The following is a 22438-nucleotide window of genomic DNA, read 5'->3' as shown; positions in this document are numbered from 1 at the left end:
TATTTTTTATTAAAGAATTCATTAACATTGATTTTTACATCATATTTCAACTGATATATTTAACAAACAAGTATTCAAGAAGGGAATCTCTATATATAATCACTGACACTTAGATTTTAGAACATAATTAAAATTAGGCTGAGGGTTTGTATGACATAGATACATATTACTTTATGTAATAAAACATTATGTCTATAGAGTCATAGATTTTTATGCCTATGTAGTTATGTTTATATTTCCAATACCAATGTCCATAGCATTGGGAACACAAATATTGAGCCCTCGCTCTTGTACTGTTTGGATCTAATCGCCACATATTAAGGATACCATGCGCCTTTTGTTCTTTTTGTCTTGACTTGTCTCACTCAACATGATTCGCTCTAGATTCATCCACTTCCCTGCAAATGCCATTTTATCTTGTCTGTTGGCTATGTAGAATTCCATAGTATATATATACCACATTTTTTATATCCATTCATTTGCAGTAGGGCATCTAGATTGTTTCCATCATCTGACTATTGTGAATAGTGCAGAGATGAACATAGCTGAGTGGGTGTCCTTATCATATCTTGAGTTATGATGTGCAGGATAGATGCCCAGGAGTGGTATGGCAGGATCATAGGGAAGGTCAATTTTCAGTTCTTTAAGAAACCTCCACACTGCTTTCCAGAGTGGCTGAACTAGCTTACAATCCCACCACCAGTGCAGTAGGGTTCCTTTTTCTCCACAACCCTGCCAGCATCTGTCATTGTCTGAGTTCAAAATCTTGGCCATTCTAATTGGAGTAAGGTGGTATCTTAGGGTTGTTTTTATTTGCATTTCCTTTAAGACCATGGATGATGAGCATCTTCTCATATGCTTTTCTGCCATTTTAACCTCTTATTTTGATAAGTCTCTCTTTAGTTCCTTTGCCCATTTAGTGATTGGTTTGTTGGGTTTGGAGGGGATTAGTTTCTTGAGTTCCCTGTAGATACTGGATATTAAGCATTTGTCTGATGTATTATTGGTAAATATCTTTTCCCAGTTGGTTGGCTGTCTTTCTACTTTAGTGGCTATGCTTTTATGTGTGCAGAAACTTTTTATTTTTAGGTAGTCCCATTTATCGAGTCTCTCTCCAATCTGTTGTGACCCTGGGATTCTGTTCAGGAATTTTTTGCCTGTGCCTATGAGTTCCAGTGTCTCTCCAACTCTATCATGTAGCAGTTTCAAGGTTTCCAGTCTGACACTGAGGTCTTTGATCCATTTTGAGTTAATGCTTGTGCATGGCGAAAGGCTATGGTCAATTTTTAATTGTCTGCATGTGGCTGCCCAGTTTTTCCAGCACCAATAATTGAATAGGCTGTGTTTGTTCCACTGTATATCTTTGGCTCCTCTGTCAAATACAAGTTGACTATAGGTATGTGGTTCTATTTCTGGAACCTCTATTATGTTCCATTGATCTTCTGTGTGGGGAGCCCGGCCCCTCCCGCATGGTGGCAGGACCTGGAGGCGCGGGCGTCCCCCTTTCACTGTGGGGCCCCCTGCGGTGCTGGTAGCTGTGTGACTCAGGGATATCTGCCGCATGACCGGATGAAGGCCGGCATCCATTTTTGGGAGTGCTGCCATTGTTAACGGAAGCTGGTCTCTGCGTGGCCGGATGCATGAAGGGTGCATGACTGGAGCGTGTGAAGCCGTGATTGGAGGGCCTGGGTGAGCTGGCATGAGTTGATTGGCCCACTGCCTGTATATAGCCTCAGGAGAGGAGGAAGGGGGAGGAGAGGCCTCAGAGAGGAGAAGAAGAAGAAGAGAGAGAAGAATAAAGGATCCTGCTTTAGCTGTAACCTGTGTGTCATGCGTTCTTTCTTGCTGCACGAGAAGTGCTCGCGATACTTCTGGTCTATTTTTGTGCCAGTACCAAGCAGTTTTTGTTATTATGGCTCTATAGTAGAGTTTGAAGTCGGGTAATGTAATACCACCAGCATTGCTCTTTTTGCCTAGAACTGTTTTGGCTATTCTAGGTCTTTTCTTGTTCCATATGAACCTTTGGATTATATCTTCTATTTCAGTAAAGAATGTCTTTGGGGATTTGAATTTTGATGGGGATTACATTGAATTAGTCTATCAATTTTGGCAGTATGGCCACTTTTACTATATTGGTTCTCCCTACCCATGAGCATGGGATGTCTTTCCATTTCCTGGTGTCCTCTTAAATTTCTTTCATTAGGCTTTTATAGTTTTCATTAAATAATCCCTTTACATCTTTGGTTAAGTTAATTCCTAAGTATTTTATTCTTTTGGGGGCTATTGCAAATGGGATCGTTTTCTTGATTTGGCCTTCTGTTTGTGTATTGGCGTACAAAAAGCCTACTGAAGAAACCTTGGGCTCTACTAGCAGAGATCTGCAATAGAGCAAAACCTTGATATATAAGGCCATATAGTATGAAGCTAATTGAAAGGACCTCCAGGATACTGAAACAAAAGCCATATAATGAATGATTGTTGTCCTTAATGTACTATGTTATCTTTCATCTCCTTTGCTGTCTCTTGGGTATCTCATATTGGTACAGTATCTCGCTTTGTTATCTGATATATTGAATTTATTTGTATTTGGTTATTTGAAATTTGATAGGGAAGGGGGGAAAACCAAGACAGGGGGTGGGTGGTGGGTGGGGGGGAGGGTGATGGGTACCAAGACATGTGAAAGGGTATCAATGTATGTGAATTAATGCACCTTCTATCTGGCAAATATCATGCAACCCTTTTATTAATTACAATAAAAAATTATAAAAAAAGAATTTATAACATTAAGAAAATAAAAAAAAAAGCCTACTGACTTTTGCAGGTTAATTTTGTATCCTGCCACTTTGCTAAAGTGGTTTATTAATTCTAGGAGTTTGGGAGTGAAGCTTATTGGGTCACTCAGGTAGATGATCATGTCATAGGGATAGTTTATTTTCTTCCTTCCCTACATGGATCCCTTTGATGTCCCTCTCTTGCCTTATTGCTCTGGCTAAGGGTTCCAGCACTATATTGAAGAGAAGTGGAGAGAGTGGGCATCCCTGTCTAGTTCCTGATTTTAAGGTAAATGGTTTCAGTCTTTCTCCATTTAGTATAATACTGGCTGTAGGTTTTTCATATACAGCTTTAATTATTTTAAGGAATGTACCTCTTATTCACAACATGCATGGATGTTGTATTTTGTCAAATGTCTTCTCCGCATCCAGAGAAATTATCTTATGATTCTCATCCTTAGTTCTATTGATATGATGTATTACATTGATTGATTTGCAAATGTTGAACCAGCCTTGCATCTGTGGGATGAAGCCTACTTGATCGTAGAATATATTTTTTAAAATTTGTTTCTGGATTCTGTTAGCTAGTATTTTATTGAGGAGTTTTGCGTTTGTGTTCATTAGAGAGATAGTCTATAGTTCTCTTTTTTTGTTGGGTCTTTCCCTGATTTGGGGATGAGTGTAATATTAGCTTCGTAAAATGAGTTTGGCATTGCTCCTTTTGCTTCTATTTCTCAGAAGAGTTTCAGGAGTACAGGTAATACTTCATCTTTACAAGTCTTGTAGAATTCCACAGTGAAACTGTCTGGACCTGGGCTCTTTTTGGTTGGCATTTCCCTGATTGCTTCTGCTATTTCATTATATGAAACTGGTTTGTCCAATTTATTTATGTCTTCATTGTTCAATGTGGGTAGCCTATAATTATTTAAGAAGTCATCCATTTCTATTAGATTTTCTTGTTTCTTTGAATATAGGTCCTGGTAGTACTTATTCATAATGGACTGAATTTCTTGGATATTTGTCATGATTGTTCCTGTAGGGTCTCTAATCTTGTTTATTTGAGTCTCCCCTCTCCTTTTTTGATTAATCTTGCCAGGGGTCTGTCAATTTTGTTGACTCAAATAACCAACTTTTTGATTTATTAATTTTATGTATAGTGGATCTTATTTCAATCTCTGATATTTCCGATTTTATTTGTTGTTTTAGAATTAACCTTTTCTTGCTCCTCTAGGTGCTTCAGTTTTTTCTTTAGGTTATTTACATGCTCTTCTGTCTTTTTAATATGGGCTCCTAGTGCGATAAATTTGCCCCTTAGAACAGCCTTTGCTGTGTCCCATAAGTTCCTTTGTGATGTATCTTGATTGTCATTACATTCAAGGAAGTTTTTAATTTCTTCTTTGATTTGTTCTGTTACCCAGGAGTTATTCAGAAGTGTGTTGTTCAGCTTCCAAGTGTTTGAATGTTTTTTACCTTTTACTGTGTTGTTCAGAACTAGTCTGACTCCACTGTGATCAGAAAGAATGCATGGGATTATATCAGTCCTCTTGTATCTGCTTAAGTTTTCTGTATGAACTATTATATGGTCTATTTTGGAGTATGTTCCATGTGCTGCTGAGAAAAATGTATAAAGTTTCGCTGTTAGATAGAAGACTTTGTGTATATCTGTTAAGCCTAGCTGGGCTATGGTGTCATTTAAGTCGATGGTGTCTTTGCTATCATTTGGTGAGAGTGGTGTATTGAAGTCTCCCACTATGACTGTGTTTGAGTCTATCTTGTTCTGTAATTCTAAGAGAGTTTGCTTGATGAATTTGGGTGCTCCAATGTTGGGGGAGTAAATGTTTATAGCTGTAATATTCTGGGTTGTGCCCTTTACTAATATGTAATGGCCATTTTTATCTTTGTGTACTGATTTTACTGAGAAGTTAATTTTGTCATAGATTAACATTGCAACTCTTGCTTTTTTGCACAGTGTGTTGGAGTGGAAAATTCTTTTCCATCCGTTCACTTGGAGTTTGTTTCTGTCTTTGGCAGTGAGGTGGGTCTCTTGGAGGCAACATATGGATGGGTCTTGTTTCTTAATCCAGTCTGCTGCTCTGTGTTTTTTGATTGGATTGTTCAGCCCGTTCACATTTAGGGAAATTATGGAGAAATGGTTAGTGTCCTTTGTCATTATTTATTTTTACTCCTGAGTTTCTTTCTCTTTTTTCCCCTTTTGTGTTTAGTGATTTATAGGTGATAGCTCTTCATGGGAGCTCTCGCTGTTCTGGAATTTGTTCTTATTTAATATTTTTTGTAATTCTGGTTTAGTGTGCATGTATTCATATAGCTTCTCTTTGGAATGAAATATTCTTGTTTCTCCCTCAAATGTAAATGCTAGTTTCACTGGATATATCAGTCTGGGTTGGCAGTTGTTGGTCTTAAGGGCATGAATGATAGTTTTCCAAGCTTTTCTTGCATTTAAGGTTTGTGTGGAGAGGTCTGCAGTTATTCTAATTTTTTTCCATTGTAGTATAGTGCTTTGTTTTTGCAGCATTTAAGATCAGCTCCTTAGTATTCGGATCTAATGTTTTTACTATGATGTGTCTAGACAAGTTCCTGCTAGGATCTTGCCTGCTTGGAGTTCTGAAGCCTTCAATAATGTGAGCATTTTCCCTTTTGAGGTTGGGGAAGTTCTCTGCTATGATGAATAAGGTGAATAAGGGTTGCATTCCCCTATTGAGAAACTCCTCCCCTTCTTCAATTCCTATTATATGAAGATTAGTTTTCTTGGCTGTGTCCTGGAGTTCTTTTTGGTGAATTCTGACTGATTTCTCCAGATGGATGATTCTCTGTTCCAGCTCTTGTGTTTTATTGTCCATTCCTGATGTCCTATTCTCCATCTCACTCAATCTGTTTCTCAATGCTTCCATTTTTGTTTGCATTGTGGACACTGAGCTCCTTGTTGATTTCCTGCTTATATTCCTGGTGCTGGCTCGCCAGAGGCTCCCAGCAGGAGGGTGCCCACTTAGGTTTGGTTCAGTCAGATGCTGGCTTGCAGATTCACATGCACCCCCACCCACTGCTGGAAGGCAGGGTCTCAGCACCCCTCAGTCTCCAGTTTCAGTGGCCTGGGAGAGGAGGCTGTAGGGCAAGTGGTAGCAGGGATACCTCCACACCCACTGTTGGGGTACTGGGTCTTAGCGCTCACCTGCCTGTCAGTCTCCAGTCAATGGCCTGGGGAAGTGGACCGTTGGGGGTAGGGGACAGCATTCTGAATTCCTTGCCCCACCCTGCAAGGGTGGGGTGGGAGGGGTCTGGGTTAAGTTCTGTAGCTCGCCACCAGCTCTCCCCCCCCCCCGTTGGGTTTGGGGGAACCCACTGGACTACTTACTCATCGGGGTTTGATGTGAGCTGCTCGGCAGTGTTGGAGGGTCATTTGCTTCCCTTCTGGTCTCCGTTGCCATCTGTGCTGCCCGCATCTAGTCTGTGGGGGACTCTTCAGTCTAGATTCCGCTGCTTGCTGGAGTTCCGGGCTTCCAGGCCCCAGCACTGCAGCTTTCGAGGCTTGGAGGGGGTGGGGGAGGGGTCTGCGAATTTTGGATTCTTAGAGAACGTTGGATAGAAGCTTTATTTGGATTTCTTTTCCGTTTTGTATACTTCTCCATTGCTTCTTGAATTTGTAGTTGTGGATTTATTGAGATAGTTGGCTCATGGGATTCCCTGATTCTCTTTTTGTAGGAGAGAGCTAGGCTGGGGCCTTATTATTTCGGTGCCATCTTGCTTCCCTCCAATAATTTTTTAAAAATCATCTCAGGGTATTGAATTATTGTCTTAATAATACTGCTTTAGTTAAATAAGTTTAATATTCTATTTATTCTTATAAAATATATTCTTTTTTATGGCGGAAAAATGTATATTTAGAAAAAGTCAGCTAGGCTCAGTTTAGATGATTCCTATTTTGTTAGCAACGTGCGTGCGTGTGGCGTGCATGTGTGTGTGTAATCTTTTTTTTTTTTTTTTTTTTTGCCAGTTTTGGAGCTTGAACTCAGGGCCTGGGTACTGTCCTTGAGTTTCTTTTGCTCAAGGTTAGCACTGTCTCATTTAAGCCAAAGCTCCATTACCAGCTTTTTTTTTTTTTGGTCAGTCATGGTGCTTGAACTCTGGTTGGGCCCTGTCCCTGAGCTCTTCAGCTCAAGGCTACCACCCTATCCCTGGAGCTACAGCCTTACTTCCAATTTTCTAGTGGTTAACTGGAGACAAGGGCCTCACATTCTTTAGTGCCCAGGCTGGCTTTGAGCTACAATCCTCAGATCTCAGGCTCTTGAGTAGCTAGGCTTACAGGTATGAGAAACTGCACCTGGCTTTCTCTACCAGCTTTTTCTGTGTATGTGGTACTGAGGAATCGAACCCAGGGCTTCATACATGCTAGGCAAGTACTCTACCACTAAGTCACATTCACATCCATTTTGAAGCGTGGTAATCAGGACCCAGTCACTGGTCTGGTAAAGAGTCCCCTTCTGCTTCCTCCTCATCTTCACTCCCACTTCACTAGGTTTTTCCTAGTCACCAAACCTGATAGCTTCTGGGTCCACTGGCTCTTCAGAGATGACGAGATAATCACCTGCAGTGACAAAGTCTTGGAAATTTACTTCATCTGAGACACATGTGGCAACAGCCATCATGTGTCACACCTTTTCAACAGCAATGTCAGGGTCACTGGCTTTTATTTCTGCATCTGAATCCATTAAACTCCATGGGGATGAGGCCCACCTTCTGCCAACCTTCCGTCACTGGACTGCTTGATGGCTACCATGTTGAAAGCCTCCTGATGCTCACATTCCCTTCATCTACATTGCTTTTGAGGTGAAGGAGGCCCAGCTTTAGATGGCGGCTCCTAGACAACATTTTCATCCTGTGGATTATGTCAAGATTCAGGGGCTGCAGGACAGCAGTGCAATGTGAGGGCTGACACCACACTCGACTTCCAAGTGTGGAAGCATGTTGTGAGCAAAGCAGAAAGATCAGCAATCTGCCTGCTTCATCTTGGCATCCACTGGTAAAACAACTCATTAAACAGACCCCTGGTCATCTCTGCCCACTGGTTGGCATAGGAAAGAATGGACATTCTTGAGATACTGTGGGCTGACTGACCTACCAACAATCAATGGCCTCATTTTCTTCAGTTCCTGAAGCATTACAACAAAAGTTTGCCCTTTATACAATGGTCTCCTTTAGTACCATGTGTGTGCTGGCAAAGCAAGTGGGGAAAAAATTGCCTACCTCATCAGTACTAAAGGGATCATCAGGCTGTAGTCACTAGTCAGTTTTAGAATTTCCCCCAGGATGCTACTTGTTAACCTTCTCTCTCCCTAGACCACTCATTAACCCATTACCATCTTCTCTACAGACTGCTTTCAAAGCTACTCCATGGGCCAGGAGTTTGGCCTAGTGGTAGAGTGCTTGCCTAGTATGCACAAAGACCTGGGTTCAATTCCTCGGCACCACATACATAGAAAAAGCCAGAAGTTGTGCTATGTCAAGTGGTAGAGATCTAGCCTTAAGAAAGCTCAAGGGCAGTGCTCAGGCCCTGAGTCCAAGCCCCAGGACTGGCAAAAAAAAAAAATCCTAGTAAGAAGGCTCCAAATGTGGCATAGTAGTAGAGTACTTGCCTAACCTTGAGCAAAAGAAGCTCAAGAACTGTGCCCAGGTCCTAAGTTCAAGCCTCAGGACTGGCAAAAAAAAAATTCCTATTAGGAGCCAGCACTGGTGGCTCACACTTAGATCGCAGTTCAAAGCCAGCCTAGGCAAGAAAGTCCATGAGCCTCTTATCTCCAGTTAAGTACCAAAAAGCCAGAAATGGAACCATGGCTTCAAAGTACTAGCCTTGAGGAAAAAACTCAGGGACAACATCCAGGCCACAAAATCAAGCTCCAGGACTGGCTGTGTGTATGTGTTGCACATGAGCACACGTGCGTGCATGCTCAAGGCTAATGCTCTACCACTTCAGCCACAGTACCATTTTTGGACTTTAGTGATTAATTGGAGAATTGGAGATAAAAGCCTCACAGGGGGCAGAAGTTTGGCCTAGTGGTAGAATGCTTGCCTAGCATGCATGAAGACCCAGGCTCGATTCCTTGGTATCACATATACAGAAAAGCCAGAACTGGTGCTATGGCTCAAGTGGTAGAGCACTAACCTTGAGGAAAGCCCAAGGGCAGTGCTCAGGCTCTGAGTTCAGTCCCCAGGACTGGCAAAAAAAAATGTCAGGGACTTTTTGGCTCCTGGGGTAGGGCGGTAGCCTTGAGCTGAAGATCTCAGGAACAACGCCCAGGCCCAGAGTTCAAGTGCCACTTGACCAAACAAAAGGAACTGAAGATGAAGAGTCTCATGGGAACTTTCCTGCCAAGCTGGCTTCAAACCGTGATCCTCAGATCTCAGCCTCCTGAGTAGCTAGGATTATAGGTGTGAGCCACTGGCATCCAGCTAGGGAATGGGTCTTGAAAAATGTTTTCTGAGGTTTGCAGCTGAAGAACAATCAAAATATTGAAGAAGCAGAGGCTAGAGGAGGGATTTGCTGAGAAGTGGAGGGATTGCTCAGCTTTCTTTCTTACAATGGGCAGTCTACCACCTGAGTCACACTTGCACTTCCTAAACTTTTTTTTTGTCCTGGTACTTGAACTCAGGGCCTGGGCACTGTCCCTGAGCTTTCTCAAGGCTATCGCTCTACCACTTGAGCCACAGTATCACTTCTGGCTTTTCTGTGTATGTAGTACTGAGGAAACAAACCTAGGGCTTTGTGCATGCTAGGCAACACTTCCAGCCTATTTAAACTTTTTGACTTTTGGTAAAAATGGGAATATTTGCCTTGCTTACTATAATAATGGCTCAAAATAGATGATTAAAGAGCTTCACAAACAACAACTGTTTGTAGACATTCAAGGAGTTACAATCTATCTTGTTTTATGGACACAACCAGGCTTGGAGAAGAGGCTGATTCAGGTTCATCTCATTTAAATTTCTTAGTTCAGAATAATGCTACATCTGTCACACCACCAAAATAAGATCTTCAAAGCACTCTTACCTTATGGCCCCAAAAGGTTTTCACTACGGGAAACTGTTTTTTGTACAGTTATTCAGTGAGCTTTTGTTTACACTAGTAGCAGGGCTTGAATTTTCTCACTCATGGCCACTATTCCACTACTTGAGGCATGCCTCAGTTCCTCATTTTTTGGGTCAATACTAGACTCAAGGACTCAAGATTACTAGGCAAATGCTCTACCATTTGAACCAGACCCCAAACCCCATACATTCATTTAAATAACGTTTACAGGTTTGGCCAAACAGTAAGGATAATGATAATCAAGGCAATTTCTCTTTCCTTATGAAATATAAAATGGGGAAGATAAACAGTAGAGACAAGTAGGGTAATTACAGAGTGTGGTAGGTGTTATGAAGGAAACAAGATACTATGGTAAGAAATAAAAGGGAACTATCTGCTCAGCATAGGAGCACAGCCTGTAACCCAGCTACTCAGGTTGCTCACATAGGAGGATCACAAGTTTAAAGCCTGTCTGGGCAAGTCAGTGAAACAGACCTTGTCTCAATTTTTTTAATAGGATGAAGACATATCTCAGTGGCAGAGCGTTTGCCTGTTATGCGTGAGGCCCGGTGTTCAAAAAGGAAAGCAGGGGTGGGAGGGAATCTATGTAGCCAGGGTTGTCAGGGGGCCCTCACTGTGAAGATGGCACTGAAGTGATGTCTCCATAAAGAGCAAGGGAAAGGGCAGTGTCATAAAGGAGCAACAACCTTAACCAAATCTCAAAAGCAAGAAAGAGCTTAAGGTATTTGGGAACAGGAGGATTCGCTCCAGGTAAACAGAATAACAAAAGTACAAGCCAGGCTATTAAAAGATGCTGTGGTAAGGAGCTAATGTTTTATTCTGAGTACAACAAATCCACAGCAGGTTTTAAGGAGAGAGCAATTCTGATGTATCTTCCTTCCTTCTTTCCATCCTTCCTTCCTTCCTTCCTTCCTTTCCTTCTGAGCATTTTACCAGGCTGACCTTGAACCAGGTCCTCTGTCTCAATTCTTAAATGCTGGGATTCTGGGCATGTGTCACTATGCATTTTATAAAAAGTACTGTGGCCCAGTGTTAGTGGCTAATGCCTGTCATCCTAGCTACTTAGAAAATTGTAATATGAGGATCACAATTCAAAGCCAGCTTGGGCAGAGAAGTTGGTAAGACTCTTATCTCCGAACAACTACTAATAAAAAGCCAGACACGGTGCTGTGGCTCAAGTGATAGTGTTAGCCTGAGCAAAAGATGTACACGCACATACAGACACACAGTACTCTGATGAGAAATAGAGTGAAGTGGCAAAGGGACTAGTGGGATATTTGGACAGTATTGCTGATGATTTGAGAGATGATGACAAAAGTGGTAGGCACATTATATATTCTCTCTGTGCTTGTTTCTCATTTTAAAATATAGAAGTTGGACTCAACTAGGGAGGCTAAATTGCAATCTGATATCTAGACATGACCTTGGACCTCCTGAATGAGAATCTCTGTGAAGACATACATTTTGTCATTACTGAGGTTTGAACTCAGGTAGGCAAGTGCATTTGAATGCCCAGAGCCTTCTCTCCCCCCGCCCCCTCTCTCTTTTAAAAAGAGACAGTTGGCCTCACTCTATTCCCAATTATCTGGTCTTATAGGTTTGAAATGTATCATGCAGCCCTCTACAAAGGAAGATATAGTTTTAAAATGCGTTTAATAGTTCTGATACCTTGGATGATTCCTAACCTCCCTTTCAAAATGAGGTACTGGAACCTAGATATATTGCTCCAAATTCAAATGCCTTTAGAGTCATAAATAGAGTATCTAAAGTATGTCATCTAGAGCTTCTAAGAATATAAAGCAAGGGGCTGGGAGTTTGGCCTAGTGGTAGAGTATTGCCCAGCATGCATGAAGACCCAGGTTCGATTCCTCGGTACCACATACATAGAAAGTGGTGCTGTGGCTCAAGTGGTAGAATGCTAGCCTTGAGGAAAGCCCAAGGACAGTGCTCAGGCCCTGAGTTCAGTCCCTAGGACTGGCAAAAAAAAAAAAAGAACATAAAGCAAATACATCCCCTGCAACAAGATCCAAGAGCAGCAATCTGGGTAATTTGCCTGCTTAGGCATTTTATCATGAACAAAGAACAAAATATGTGGCTCCCCCTACCTAAGGGTGTTGGTGACATTGCTTTCAGCCTCCTGAGGAACTAAGATTATAAGATGGCGCCTGGCAGCTTGCCAATGAGTCAGTACTTAATGAGCAGGAAGTTTCTTTGCATTTGTTCATTTGTTTCTTCCATGCTCATGGATAGTGTGATCGCTAGATTTTTTTTCTGTGTTTGTTTGCTGCTTGTGCAGATGACCTTCATTGTGATTGGCTGCTTAAGGATATAAATAGTGTAGGATTTCTGGGGAAGAGTGGAGAAAGGCAGAGAGGAGAAAGGCTGAGAGAAGGAGAGAAGCAGAGAGAAAGAAGAAAGGAGAGAGAAATAAAAACCTCTGCTTGCAGCTATTTGAGTCTGTGATCATTCCCAGTCCGCCTCCAAAGTAACGCGTCATTGCGACAGGCAGCGACATAAGGGGAAATTTTTTTTTTTATCACCACCACCATCCCATCTATTCATAACACACTGTGCCCAATGTCACACAGAGAGGGTGTACATAGTGCTTAATGCATAGTCCTCCATTGAGGAGCTTAGCAAAGATAAATGCTAGAGAGCGTGTGACATGCTGTATCAGAGGATATAAGGGATGATGGAAGCATACAAATGGGGCTAATCATTTAGGACGTCCTAGATGGTAAAGCACTTCAAAGATGAACCAGTATTTAGGCTGAGACCCAAATAAAAATAAAAATTCACCACATGTGGGCTGGGAGTTTGGCCTAGTGGTAGAGTGCTTGCCTACCATGCACGGGGTTCAATTCCTCGGTACCACATACATAGAAAAAAGCCAGAAGTGGTGCTGAGGCTCAAGTGGTAGAGCTGTAGCCTTGAGAAAGTCCAAGGGCAGTGCTCAGGCCCTGAGCTCAAGCCCAGGACTGGCAAAAAAAAAAAAATCATCACCTGTAAGGAAATATGTATAAAAATGAGGTACTATAGAAAATATGACATGTCCAGGCCAACCCCTCCCCCCCCAAAAAAAAAAAACCAACAACAAAAGACACTTTGGAGAAGAAAACAGGACCAAGTCAGTCTCTCTCTCTCTCTCTCTCTCTCTCTCTCTCTCTCTCTCTCTCTCTCTCACACACACACACACACACACACACACAGATCTATCTTGAGGTGGGTTCACTAAGCCTTTAGAGGGTTTCTGCTTTAGTGGAATGATAAAATCAGGTTTCCTCTTTAGATAAGAGTCCTTTGGTTTCAGGGTAGAGAACCAAGGGGCAAAGCCCATTTTCCTTAATAGTGACACAGATCTAGAGATAAAAGCAGTGTCAGCAGCAGTAACAAGAACAAAAGCAGGCTAACCTACCATACCTTAAACAGTTTGCATGTTAATTTGAGAGCAAAAGGAAGGTACTGAAGGATAAGGAGAAAGATATGATGGCCTTGTAACAGATGTCTGAGAAAAAGATGTCTGAGTTTGGGAGTTGAGAGTGTATATGCAGAAAGAAAAACAAGCCAACAAGGCTGACAATGAGATGTCATGGTGGCTTGGATTATGGAAGATACAGGAAATATCTGGGTGCTAGTGGCTCTCATCTGTAATCCTAGTTATTGAGAAGGTTGAGATCTTAGAACAGAGGTTGGAAGCTACAAGAGGCAGGAAAGTCCATGAGACTTTTATCTCCAATTAATCGTCAAAGTCTAGGTGTGGAGCTGTGGCTCAAGTGACAGAACACCAGTCTTGAGCAAAAAAAAAAAAAAAAAAAAAAACCCAAGGGAACAAGACTCTGGTATCAGCACACGCACACAAACACTCTGATAAGCAGTAGGGGCTGTTCTTTTTTTTTTTTTTTTTTTTCTGACCTTGCTGACAGGTTGGGTATAAGGTGAAGGAGTCAAAAATAACAGATTTCTGGGGTTGGGAATGTGGCTTAGTTGGTAGAGTGTTTGCCTAGCATGCATGAAGCCCTGGGTTTGATTCCTCCATACCATAGAAACAAAAAATGTCAGAAGCAGTGTTGTAGCTCAAGTGATAGAAGCTCAGGGACAGTACCCAGGCCTGGAGTTCAAACCCCAAGAATGGGGGCGAAGGGAGAGGAGTTAACAGATTTCCGGTTGAAGCATTGAACCACGTAGTGGATGGTGATGCCATCTTCTGAGATGGGCACTAGTTGGGAATCTGCTGTGGAATTAATTTAATAAGCACTTCACATGCATGCATAATATTTCCTTGTGGCAGGGCTAGGAGTCAAACCCAGTGAAGCTCAAAACCAAGCTAAGGTTCTGAGAACTATCAATATAGTGAAGAGAGGGAAAGAAAGTGAAGAGCCTACAGAAATGAATATCCATAGGTCACTAGCGCTGGGCACAGAACGGAGAGCGTAGCCCATGCTAAGCAAGCGCTCGACATCCCCAGTCGGAGACAACCTGGTGGGCCGTATGAGTGCTAAAAGATGGACCTGGCAGGTATGTGGAACGCAGCCTGGAGGGAGGCCCGGAGGCGGAGAGGGTGGTGGCTGGGACGCTGATGGCCCGGGGGAAGGAAAGCAACGCGCAGCCTGGAAATGCAGTCGTAAAGAGGTCGTGGGGGACAGCGGCGACGATTCAACCCCAGTGGGAGGCGGCCCGAGGAGGCCCGGAGGACGGGTCTTATCCTGACCTGGAGTGGGCAGCAGGCAGGCCCGGGGCGCCGACCGGGCTCGGAGAGGCGGGGTGGGACGCCCAGAGAACTGCCGGAGGAACTGCAGGAGGACCGGGAGACCCGGGCTCCCGCCACGCCTCGGAACCGGCGCCGGAGACAGCCCGGCGTCCGCCCCGCAGTTGGGCCGCGCACTCGCGCCTGCGCGGGAGGTCGCGCGCAGTCACGCGCCGCCGGCCGCTTCCGGCGCGCCGCGAGGGCCGCCGGGACGGGTCTTCCTGGCGTTCCGTGGTGTGCAGCCGCTGCCGCCCCTGCCGCCACCGGACCGCCGCCGCGGACACGCCGGCGTCCCTGCTGGCTTCCTCGGGCTCCCCGGGGCTTGACCCCCGGGGCCCTTGGCAGCAAGACCGAGCTCCAGCGCTCTACCCCCCACCGCCCCGTGTCGCCACCCCGCGGAGGGGAACGCGAGGGGTGGTCGCGACTCCGCGCCGAGTGTCGCCGGGCGGGGCCGGGGCTCCCCCAGCCCCCGGGATGCGTGCGCGAGCCCTCGCCTCCTCTTCCTCGTCGCCGCTGTCACGACCGGAGTCGCCTCTCGCCGGCAGCGGGGCGCGCGAGCGCGCCGCACAGCCCCCTCGACGCGCCCCGGGGCCGGGGGCCTCCGGGAATGTGAGCCGCGCGACCCGGGCTCTCCTCCGGGTAAGTCCCGCCCTCCATCCGGCCGCCGCGGCTCCGCACTCGTTACCCAGCCGGAGAGCAGGGCCGGCCAGCCCGAGGTGCCTCAGCCCGCACTCCGTACCTTTGGCACGTCCGAGACCCAAGGAGGCAAAGACTAGCTTCTCGGTCACACCGGGGCCCTTGGCTGAGCCCTCAAAACCCACCTCTCGGGGTTCCGAGAAGGATCTAATGAATGGGACGGTGGAAGTGTCTCTGATTTTTCACATGCTCCTCTTTGTTTTGCAGCTGAGGAAAAGAAGAGGGTTAGTTGATTGCTGAAGGTTATAGGGGTTGGTGGAGGAGCTGCTATGACTACTCAGATCATGTCTCTGTCCTTCAGAGCCCTGTTTTTAACCTTCACTGTACCCTGCCTTTCTTCCTATTGCTGCGCTGAGGCCTAGGGTCTGAAAAGAAACTTGGGAAACAACCTCAGGCTAGTCCCTGCCTGCCTCTACCCCAGAGTAGTTGTAATGACTGCAGTTTTGATCTTGAGTTGATCTCGATGCTAAAACCTTACATATCATTCTGAACAGATTGTCTTCTTGGAGACACTGATTTCTCTACAGGTTTTCAAGGGCTAGGAAGTCAATTATTGACTTAACTCTAGCTTCCTTACCCCTTTGGCCTTTTGTTTACCCAGCCAAGTTGTGGACTGTTCTCTTCCTGGCTTGGCACAATGACAGAATGCAGATTTTTTTTTTCTTTGTGAGGTTTTAGGGGAGGCGGAGGTAAGAGGAATCAGATGACACAGAACTATAAAGGACTTTAGGAATAGTATGTTCTTAACCTGGGTAAAATCTTTCATTAGAGCCGACATTTTCAAAGGGAGGGTTTTTAGCATTCACCACAGCATTTAAAGGATTCTTGCATCCCAGAACTTGACCACTAACTTTACCCTCAAGTTAGAAACAGTTAAAATTTAGGATGTAGAATACACATGAAAATCACATGATGAGAATTTAGTCTTGAATCCAGGTCTTCTGAGTTTCCTTAAATCCCTGCTTCTCATTATACTTGGCTACCTTATTATTTGTAGAGTGAGTTGTAAATGAAATACAACCGAGCTTTGTACTATGCCCATTCATCCTGGCTTATAACAACTTTCTAGAATTCTCAGTATCCTGACAGATTTTAAGTAGCAACTATATTTCTCTCATAGAATTCAAATGGATTCTGAGAACTTTTCTTCAAGGATTGAAGTTGGTAAGACTCCATCTTAGAACTTGACTACAAGGAAATTAATCCCTTTTGAATTACTCAAGTTTTTAGTGCCTGCCTTTACCTAGACATGTAAGTTGCTAGTGAATTCTCTGTATCATAGGCCAGCCTGCCTTTACCTAGACAAGAAAGTTGCTTGTAGATTATCTAAGACCAGCCCCAGAGAGCTAATGTTAGTATGACAGGTTACAGTTTAGACTGGTGTTGTTCACTCCTCTGACCATTAACCATAAATGGTTATTGTAGTTCAATGAAGCAAAATTAATGTATTCCTGAAATCACTAGCCTTATTTCAAGTGTCTCACAACCACATGTGGATAGTGACTACTACCGTGAGCCACCTAGGATCTTTGTGACCTATTTCTTTTCTATTCAGTAAATGTTATTGAATAGTTTAATGGAGAGGATTGCAAGTTGAGCTAGATGTGGTGTGGCATGAGAAAGGGACCAAGGAGTTGCATTTTTAAAATTAAAGTCAATCTTAAGTCCACATTTGAACCTGGTAGCCTTAGGCAGGTTGTTAAATATCTATCTCACCTAAAGACAGTTGTCTTTAATACCCTTTCATTTCTGTAGCACATGAGTCTTGCCTCAATGAGTCTGTGGGACAGTGAGGGGGTGACAGAGAGAGAAAGAAAACTAAAGTAGTTAAAAGACCTACATTCGCCAGGTGCCGGTGGCTCACTCCTGTAATCCTAGCTATTCAGGAGGCTGAGATCTGAAGATCACAGTTCAAAGCCATCCCAAACACAAAAGTCTGGGACTAGAGGTAAGAGACTCTTACCTCTAGTTAACCACCAGACAACCAGAAGTGGCGCTGTGGCTCAAGTGGTAGAGTGCTAGCCTTGAGCTGAAGAGCTCAAGAGACAGCACCCAGGCCCAGAGTTCCAGCTCCACAACTGACAAAAATAAAAGACCTACCTTCAAGTCACACAAGCAGGCAGAGTATAAAGAAATCTCTTATTGAATTCTTTGTTGAATGGATGACTGTAAGAATGACTGAAGCTGTTTAAGGTGGTAAAACATAAGGGAAGAGCCAGAACTTTTAACTACTATGAGGTATTCTTTTTATCTGTTTCATATGGGTTCTTGTTAGGTGGGACTAATAAACTCTGAGGTGATTGATTATTGTATCCCATGAGTGAATGTACGTGAAGAGGCTTTCTGAACCTATGGTCCCAGAGTTTCCTGGTCAACGTAATCATCTGAAGCATTTATTTAAGCATTCAAGTTTTCTGGGTGTTTTAAACATCGTTTGAGGGCTATATATAATTATCAGTCCAAGCAGGTAGCAGAAAACAGCCAATAAGAAGCATACAAGGAGATTAACATGGTGTCTATCCTGTCATATATCAGATAATTTTCTGGGTCTTCTATGGGCCAGACATTTCCTGCTGCTTCTCGAGATTGATTTAGAGGGCTGAGTAGAACCTGGGAATTTGGATGTTTGTCAAGTCCCTGTGTGCTTCTTAGGATCTTGAATTTAGGAAATGGCTAAACCTTAAAGACCAACAGAGGTAAGGGATTATTTGATCTGGAAGCTGTTGGCCCTTTTAGGATGGATTCTTAAAATACTGTGTTTGACTTTCCTCTAGCCATGGATGCATCATATGATGGTACTGAGGTAACTGTCCTGATGGAGGAAATTGAGGAAGCCTACTGTTACACTTCCCCTGGACCACCCAAGAAGAAGAAAAAATACAAAATACATGGAGAGAAGGCCAAGAAACCCAGGTTAGCCAACATTATTGATGGCTGCTGGTATTTATGAACAAGCTACTTAAAGAGCTATATTGGAGAAGACTTCTGAGATTCATTGAGAAAGAATTCAGTTGTCCAAGTCTGAATGGGCATTGGGGCGGAGGAGAGGGAGATGGGTGGTGCCAAGTAGTGGGATTTATACTAGCATGTGTCATGCTTGTCACACTTTCATTATATTTCCTGGCAGGCACAAGACATTGCACCATTTCAAGTTGAATCTAAGCACAAAACAGATACATTATTTTTACTATATTGTTTAAATATTTAAGGTGACATTAACAAAGTTACAAAGTTGTAAATACTGCCAATGATATCTATAGAAAATATCTAGATTACAATTTTAATCTCCCTCCTACTATGAGCAATGAAGGCTTCTTGGTAAATTTGATCATTCTACTGCATTCCTTTCAGCCTCCAGGTGGTACTTTTTACATATTAGATGACTAAAGACTACTCAGGCTGGTTACTAGTCACATTTTTTACTGCTTTAGTAATCAGTTCCCTTAGTAACCTTGTCCAGGAGAAGAATAATAGCAAGCTTGTAACTTTCTTTGGCTCTATTGGTTTTCAGTTTGGGGTTTTGTCTTTTGCCAGTCATGGCTTGAACTCAGGGCCTGAGTACTGCCCTTGGGCTCTCTCAAGGCTAGAGCTCTACCACTTGAACGACAGTACCCTTGCAGCTTTTTCTATGAATGTGGTAGTGAGGATTTGAACCCATGCATGCTAGGCAAGCACTCTACCACTAGGCCAAACTCCTGGCCCATCTATTGAGTTTTAAGAGAATAAATTCCAGAAGAAAAAGTGGTCTAGCTGAACCTTTGCTTTAAGCTTTTGAAGGGAGAACAGCTGTCTTTACCAATCACTATCTGGGGTGTCGAATATAATCTTCGCTTGACCTCTATCTAGTTCCTATTTAGGTAAATGCACTGAATCGAGAAGTTGGATTTTGTATCATCTTGTTGATTGCCCAGCCCATAGCCTTATCGTATGTGCTTGTTGAGTAAGGGAAGAAATTATTGCTTCCTCAGATCTGCTTATCTTCTCTACTACTATGACATCTACTTGAAAGTTCAGCAAGAGCTCCCCCACCTCCCACAGTCTGAGATCAATAAAAAGATTAGTGAGAGTTGGAGGCTTCTCAGCGTGGCCGAGAGGAGTTACTACTTGGAGAAAGCCAAACTAGAGAAAGAAGGTTTGGATCCTGTAAGTAATTATCTTTCCAGCTAATACCCCCCATTTCCTATTCTTTCCTTCAGAAGATTTTTATCATTTTTCTTTACTTAATCCTGCCAGTATCAGCTTCCATTTTGATGACTTTATGAACTCTGTTCTTCTCCTTGATTGCAACAGTATATAGAGCTGGCATTTTTTTTTATTAAAGAATTTATTAACATTGATTTTTACATCACATTTTAAATGACAAGTTTAACAAACAAGTGCTCAAGAAGGGAATCTCTATTTACAATCACTGGGACTTAGTACTTAGAACTTAATCACAATTAGGTTAAGGGTTTGTATGTCATAGAAACATATTAATTTAGGAAATAAAACATGTCTATAGAGTCATAGGTTTTTATGTCTATATAGTTGTGTTTATATTTCCATTACCATGTCCATATTACTGGCATTTTTGAGTTTTGTGCAGTGAGCCTTAGCTTCCTTTTCTGACTGAATTTTGGTATAATTGAGCTCCTAATTCTCATGGCTAGTTAGTAGCATTTCCTTTTTGTATAATAGCTTCTTTAAGCATTTCCCTTATACTATATTTTCATATTATAAATTTAATGTAACTTATTTTGTGTTATACTGATTGGTATCACTTACAACCTAATGAGGAATTAGGCTTAAAGTTAAGATGTAGATTGTGAAGTTAAGATACAGCTATTTTGTGTAATGTCATGTTCTTAATGCTGGTGATTGTAAACCATGGTAGAAGCAAAAAAATGCAAGAATATAGTCAGCGATGATGGCAGAATCTGAGACTGAGCTCTTGAATGTGAGACTGTGAACTCCTGAATGTATTTTATGGGACAAATTACAATGACGGTAAACTGGTCATTATTGGGGCTTGAACTCAGGACCTCAAGTTTTTGCATGACTTTTTCTTTTAAACCGAAATTCCTGCAGGAAAGATACCCTTGCTACTGCAAACTGAATTTTTTTTAACCTGAATTCAATTTAAATAATTGTCTCAATTTTTTTTTATAATGTAGAGTGAAGTGGTTACTTTTGGAAGGTAACTATGTTACAGCAGAATGTGCTTTATTTTCCCTTGTTGGGGTCTATCTGTAATTGCTATTTAGATTATATTGTCCTTACTAGCTTAAAATTCCTCTGCCTCAAAGAGCTTTGTGTAACCTGTGCTTTTGAAGATGCAGCTCTGTATTCCCTCCTCCAGATGATTTATTTACAATGAGTCTAAGAGTCTCTGCAGAAGAGTTAGTCTTAAGAAAATACTCCTACTCTTTTTGGTTTCTGCATTATAAAATCAACAATAATAGGAACTAGGAGTGTAACTGAGTGGCAGAGGATACTTGACGCCCCAAGCCCCAGAACCTTACCCCCTTCAGTCAGCAATCTATTTTGTCTGAGATAAAATTCTGTCTTATCTTAGAATGATTTAGATTTTAAAAGTAGGTACTAATTAAGTCTTTAATAAGATTTAAAACTTTGGAATAATGATTCTTCCTTTCTCCTGTCTGTATTTATATTTCTCCATCTCTACCAGTACAACCGAGGTGATGGAGTAGCTTTGATAACTCTACTAAATGAGTGACCTTAACAGAAGAATCATTTAACTTTTTTTTTTTTTTTTTGTCTGTTGTGGGGCTTGAACTCTGGGCCTGGGTGTTGTCTCAGCGCTCTTCAGCTCAAGCTTTACCACTTGAGTCACAGTGCCACTTCTGCCACTTCCAGTTTTCTGGTGGTTAATTGGAGATACGAGCCTCACTGACTTTCCTGCCAGGCTGGCTTTGAACTGCAATCCTTAGATCTCAGCCTCCTGAGTAGCTAGGATTACAGGCATGAGCCACCCCTGCCCAGCTCACATTTAACTTTTGAATCTTATTTTCTTCATAAGTAAAGTAAAAATTGTAACTATTCATAATGTTTAAAATTGATCATGGAAATAACTTAGCTGAGTTCTTGACACATTGTCTTGATCTGTAAACAATGTTCTTAAGTAGATTAAATATCCATTAGCCTCATAATAAGAAAAGTTACCATTTATTGAACACCTGGAAAATACCAATGTTTGAGAGAAATGTCCTTTCCCCTCATTTCCAGGAGTGTGAAGGTATATGTCTTGGGAGCCTGTTGGCACCCCGGGGCGAGCTTTTCCTTGGTGGCTTTTCATATCTCCTGCCAAGGGCCTCTGGTTCTGTGTTACTCCTTCCAGTCTGCAAAATTAGTGTCATCCTGATTTATCAGAGTTTTAGTCTAGTTCCTCTAATTTATCTGCTTCAAAGGGTAACCCGAGGATACAATTCTCCATTACCTCACCAATAAAGGACTCAAGTCTGTTGTTTTTAAATTTTTGCTTTCTTCTTTTTTTAATTGTAATTAATGGAAGGGTTACAGTTATAGTCACCAAACAGAAGATACGTTTCTTCACAAACATTGATACCCCTTTGTTACAGTTATGGTCACCAAATAGAAGATACATTTCTTCACAAACATTGATACCCCTTCTCATGTTTTTGTCCCCATTTCCCTCCTCCCACCTTCTCCCCTCATCTTGTTTTCCCCCTTCCCTATCCTATTTCAAATAAATAAATGTATATACAATATACCAGATAACAAGGCAAGGTACTGTAACAATATGAGAATAACCAAGGGACAGCAAAAGAAATGAGAACATAGTACATTAAGAACAACAACTTTTATTTTCACGTAACTATTCACTTGGATCACCTGTTTTGCTTACTGGATAACTTCCCATTTAATAGTTGAAAATTTTAAAACAAAAATTGTTTTTTTTTCTTGGTACTAATTAGTTGTACAGGACTAAGTTTCTTGTACTTGGTCTTCTTGATCTTTGAAAGATCTGATCGGAAATGTAGATCTTTTTTATTTACTAATTTTGTGTTTAGGAAGCTTAACTTAATGCCTTTTATCTTTAATTTCTTCATGTGTTAAATGGGAATAATTATAGTAATAGTTTTGTTTTTTAAGACTTAGATCATGAGT

General features: G+C 42.3%; 1 protein-coding gene across 3 annotated transcripts in view; it reads left to right on the top strand.

The window, feature by feature from the left end:
- The first annotated feature begins 15104 nt into the window (after positions 1 to 15104).
- Hmgxb3 (HMG-box containing 3) overlaps positions 15105 to 22438 on the top strand; it is a 55767-nt gene continuing 48433 nt past the window's right edge. For 2 of the 3 annotated variants that reach the window (XM_090331235.1, XM_090331233.1), the window contains exons 1-3: positions 15189 to 15253; positions 18085 to 18223; positions 19279 to 19453. In XM_090331235.1, coding sequence (XP_090187361.1) covers positions 18087 to 18223; positions 19279 to 19453 — 312 coding nt within the window. In that variant the 5' untranslated portion in view covers positions 15189 to 15253; positions 18085 to 18086. Of the gene's footprint in view, positions 15254 to 18084; positions 18224 to 19278; positions 19454 to 22438 lie in introns of all 3 variants that reach the window. The other variant, XM_090331234.1, reaches the window with a different exon arrangement.

The sequence above is a fragment of the Megascapheus bottae genome, chromosome 4 (assembly GCF_031878675.1).
Source record: "Megascapheus bottae isolate mThoBot1 chromosome 4, mThoBot2.hap1, whole genome shotgun sequence".
Taxonomy (NCBI): Eukaryota; Metazoa; Chordata; class Mammalia; order Rodentia; family Geomyidae; genus Megascapheus; species Megascapheus bottae.
The sequence above is the reverse complement of the archived record's forward strand: the minus strand, read 5'-3'. Positions and strand labels throughout refer to the sequence as shown.